Consider the following 4,945-nt stretch of genomic DNA (forward strand, 5'->3'; position numbering starts at 1 on the left):
ATGAGGTCTCGCTGCCCAGGCGGGTCTCGAACCTGTGGGCTCAGGCAATCCACTCACCTCAGCCTCCCAAAGGTGCAAGATTACAGGCTGAGCCACCGAGCCCGGCTAGGATGACATCTTAAGTTGATGAAATATAATCAACAACTCAATCAATACTTGCTTTTTAAAAATATTAACCTGGGGAAAAAAGAGCAGAAACTCATGCGGTTGACATGAACATAAAACATCAGAGACTATACACCACAATCATTATGCCTCAAATTAATGTTAAAAAAAAATAAAGTTTTCAAATTGTGGCTATCACAAAGAAAATCCTCAGAATCCTTTCCTAGTGCTATACAATCTCCAGATTCAAAAATTTAGACAGATAAGAGCAAAATTAACTTGTTGTAAAAATCACTGTAAATGTAAATGAAACAAGGTAGATAACAACCTTGATGTTACAAAATGAAAACAAATGGTGTTATGGTCTGAATGTTTGTGTTCCCTCAAAAATCATATTGAAACCTGTAGAAAGTGAAACCTTTAGGAGGGTTAGGTCATGAGGAGTCCACTCTCAAGAATGGGATTAATGCTTTTACAAAAGAGACCCCAGAGAGCTGCCATCCCCTTCTGCCAAGAGAGGACACATAAAAGGTGCCATCTATGAGGTACAGGCCCTCATCAGATAATGAATCTGTTGGCACCTTGATCTTGGACATCCCAGGCTCCAAAACTGTGAGCAATAAATTTCTGTTGTTTATAAATACCCAGTGTAAGGTATTGTACTTTGTTACAGCAGCCTGAACAGACTAAAATAAATGAATAATTACTTGAATTATGGGTTACTTTTTAATGACAAGCTTTTTAATTAAAAATGAAATCACAGGTAACGTAAAGAGAATGCTGGATGTTAGACCATTTCTGAAAGAGTATTTCAATACAGCAGAGTTTTTGAGGCCAAAACAAAATGGACATTGTGTTCAATTAATATGGCGTTCTTTTTTTTTTTTTTTAATCAATCAGTATTTTTTATTATGGTTTTGTGGGGTACAGTTAAGGGTTAGGTGTACAATTACGTTTCATTCAGGCACCCTGGAGTTCTTTTATTAGGGAGAAACCAAAGACCAGAATTCAGACAATCTTAGTCTAGTGTAGTAGGCTGACCTAGGGCAAAACACTTAATTATTTTTAGCCTTGATTCCATAACTGTGATCAGCCAAACAGCTCTTCTAGCACTCTAGAAGATCCAAAAGGAATACAGCTAATAGCTAAAAATACCATGGTTAACTATAATTAAGTAGAACTTCATGAATTACTATTAGTATTAAATATTAGCACCTAATTACAGCCACCACACATTGAGCACCTACTACATGCTAAATGTATGTTTACCTAATCCTATTTACAACTCTATGAAAAATGTACTATTATTCTATTTTACAGTATAGTAAACTGAAGCTTAAAGAGATTAAGTAACTTTCCAAAGTCTCACAACTGGTTCATGACAAAGCCATGATCAAACCCAGGCCTTTTTTAACTCTTGAGCCCAAACATTTACATTCTACCCTCTCTGCCTCTCTATAAGAACCTAAATTCTAAGTTCAAAATACAAAACAAGATTTCTAGTGTTAAAAATGCAACCAGGGCTGAGCATGGTGGCTCATACCTATAATCCCAGCACTTTGGGAGGCTGAGGCAGGAGGATTACTTGAGACCAGAAGTTCAAGACTAGCCTAGGTAATATAGCAAGACTCTGTCTCTACAAAAAAAATAAATAATTTTATTTAGTGCAACCACAGAGCGTATATGGTATACCACAAGCAATGGACTAGGCATCAGGAAACCTAAGTTCTAGTGCTAACCCCACACATGCACGTAAGACAATGAGCAAGCTAGCCTCTTTTGGCTTTTTTTAATCCATAAAATGAGAGCTGACTAAATACATTTCAAGATTTAGCCTTCTCCAGCCTGGGCAAGAGTGAGATTCTGACTCAAAAAGAAAAAAAAATATTTAGCCTTCCCAGATCTGAAATTCTGATTCCCTTCATATTTTAAAAATTTCATTACCTTAAATATTATTTCCATAATTAACTTTCTAATTTAATCAATAATGCTACTATGCAAAAGCGTATCAGAAGGCATGAAAATTTTCTTCTGACCATTTATCAATTTTTCCCTCCTATGAATAAACTGCACTCGTTCTGGCACTTAATCATGTACCCTTACACTAACCTGAAAGAGCCTATACTGCTGACCTCTGCTAGTTATTGAACTCTTTCCAAGCATGTCTGTCTCTAAGTTAGACTAATATCCATAAAGATGGAGATATTTCTTCAGTATCTGTTGAATGAATGAACAGAACAAGGGAGACTGCAGTTATTCAGTAAATACATGCTGACTATGTAGGAAATATTTTTTTCTCTCTAACTTTAAAACCACATTTTAACAACTCAAGAGTGGATTGTCAAGAACTTCCATATAATTAATAATCCATTTCCTTTTAAGATTACTACAGATTTCCAGTTACTCCAAGTTTTTTGATGTACAATGAAAACCATTCAAATTTCATAAAACCATTCACTGAGCCTAGCACAATCACTGGAATAAAACAGGGGCTTCAAAAGAAGAGAATGAATTGAACCCAGCAAATAATTTTACAAGAGTCAAAAAATAAAGTAAGTTACTATGATTATATTATACAAGGAGACTCGATTAATAAATTATTTTCATGACATGTCTCAAATGAAGATGCTTGCAAAAGTATTCCTAACATTAAAAAAAAAAAAGTGAAGGAAAAGAAATGTTAAAAAAAAAAACCAAAAAAAGGCAATGGAAACCAAATAGGATTTATTCAAGAAGAAATCAACATGGTTGCTAAAAGTGAAATATCAGATACTTGAAAACAAGAGCTTTATTTTCAAATAATGAAAATAAGAACAGATTTAAAAAGAAAAATGATCATTAAGTAACACAAAGATGAGTCTGGGGAACTTTAGACTTAAGTAGAGAGTATCAGAAATATTATTTCAAAAATCAGTTTACATAAATGGAAACAAAAGTAGGAAGAAGAAAAATATAAATATAAAGCTTTGTTTTGAGAAGAGGAAGGGCAAGTGGACACAAATTGAAAGAGAAAGGGTCAAATACACTGACGGTGCTGCTACATCACCAAAACCAGAAAAAGAGCATAAGCAGGAATGTGTATACAACCACACTTCTTTAGAGCTAAATTATCTGTCCCTTACAGGATTTTACAAATGTGAATAATCATTGTTCTCTGAGATTTATGATCTCAGGCAACAATGAATATTTAGAACTACTTTGGATTCAAAATTACTACAACAACCTTACAAATATCAGAAGAGCAAAGTGTCAAGGCAATATTAAATGTCACAAAAGGGCAATCTGGGCTAAGATGAAGAGAATGTCTTGCCCTAACGAGAGAACCAGATAATATGAAATGCACCATGAAATGGAATGACCAAATAGAAAATACACAAACTGTCAGATGCTGAATAAACTGCATCAATGAATTATCTGATTCAGGAAAAGTTAAAAGGTTCTTGATGTCACGTCCTCAAAATATTTTTAAAATAACACCTATTTAGCAATTTATAGAGTATCTCTTTAGAAAGTCTATGATTTAAGGATAACCTGATTTTCTATAACGTGGAAGTGTGTCCAGTATTAACTGAAATAAAACTGAGAAAAAAATTATCTTTAAAATGCAACCATATCATCTGTAAAAAACTGAAAGGTACAAGCCAGTTGTACTGAATTTTAAGTGACATTATAAACTAGATGGCGAATGAGCTTATTCTACATTTCTACGAAGTAAACCAAATTGCCAATAACTAAGATCGTTTCATTAAAATAATCTTCCACAAAATTATTAGGCATTTAATAATCAGAATAGGATATTCTTCCTCTTCCAGGATCCTTAATAAAAGATAAAACCAGGAGTAAAAACAGGAGACTCAACAAGCCAGAATCAACACTTGGGTGACCACAAATCAGTTACTATTTGATTTTCGATGACCACAAATTAAAGTTACTATTGCATATTGGGCCAGAGAAGATTAAGAAACAACTTCGGGCAGGTAATCCCAGCACTTTGGGAGGTCAAGGAGGGAGGACTGCCTTCAGTGCAGGAGTTCGAAACCAGCCTGGGCAACATACTGAGACTTTGCCTCTACAAAAGGAAACAAAATTCAAAAAAATTAGCCGGCGTGGTAGTGGTAGCGCATGCCTGTAGTCCTAGCTATTCGGGAGGCTAAGATGGGAGGTTTGCGTGAGCCCAGGAGATGGAGGCTGTGACACTGCAATCCAGCCTGGGCAACAGAGACCACGACTCAAAACAACAACAACGAAAACAAAGAAACAACTTCGGCCATAAGTTGGAAACAAATTGCACGTGCACGTGCAGGTATGCTCACTAAGAAATCCAAAGTCCTTTCAAAGAGAGTTGATGCTGCTGCATTCATTCAAGCGCAGGCGACTGGCATCTCGGCCGCCTCCTCCGAGGGTTTCCGTGCGAGCCCTCCCGAGGCCAGGCATGAACGTAAGGTCGACTCCAGGAGGAAAGCGGCTCAAGAGGGAACGGCATCCTCGCACGGCCTGGAGGACCCGTGACGCACCAGGAGCTCAAGGCATCCCGTCGCTTACCTGGTCGAAGCAGCTGGGTGGGAAGATGTCCACGTGCACCATTGTTTTCCAGACGCGTTTATTTATTTTTAACTTCTGCTTCGCATCCATCCCCTCAACCTCAGCCTAACAGGGAGAGGGGATGGCAGCGCCGCTGGTGGTATTTGGGTGCAAGACCAGTTTAAAAAATAAAAACACAGCCCTCCCTTTATTCTCACGGCAGCGCACTCGGCGCCCTCACCTCTCTCCCACGCCTCTGCCATCACCCACGCAGCTCCGCCGCCCCCCGCATCCCCATGACAACCCACCCCGGGCGGCC

The 4,945-nt window shown here is 37.7% G+C and overlaps 1 protein-coding gene across 1 annotated transcript in view; it reads right to left on the reverse strand.

Moving 5' to 3' along the window:
* Positions 1-4,833, reverse strand: part of SCAMP1 (secretory carrier membrane protein 1) — a 116,229-nt gene extending 111,396 nt beyond the window's left edge. Inside the window, exon 1 of the mRNA XM_008067631.2 lies at positions 4,648-4,833. Within this exon, the coding sequence (XP_008065822.1) occupies positions 4,648-4,737 (90 nt within the window). The 5' untranslated portion in view covers positions 4,738-4,833. The remainder of the gene's footprint in view (positions 1-4,647) is intronic.
* Between the last annotated feature and the right edge of the window lie 112 nt (positions 4,834-4,945).

Source organism: Carlito syrichta, unplaced genomic scaffold (genome assembly GCF_000164805.1).
Source record: "Carlito syrichta isolate Samal-C Ts95f unplaced genomic scaffold, Tarsius_syrichta-2.0.1 Scaffold309724, whole genome shotgun sequence".
Taxonomy (NCBI): domain Eukaryota; kingdom Metazoa; phylum Chordata; class Mammalia; order Primates; family Tarsiidae; genus Carlito; species Carlito syrichta.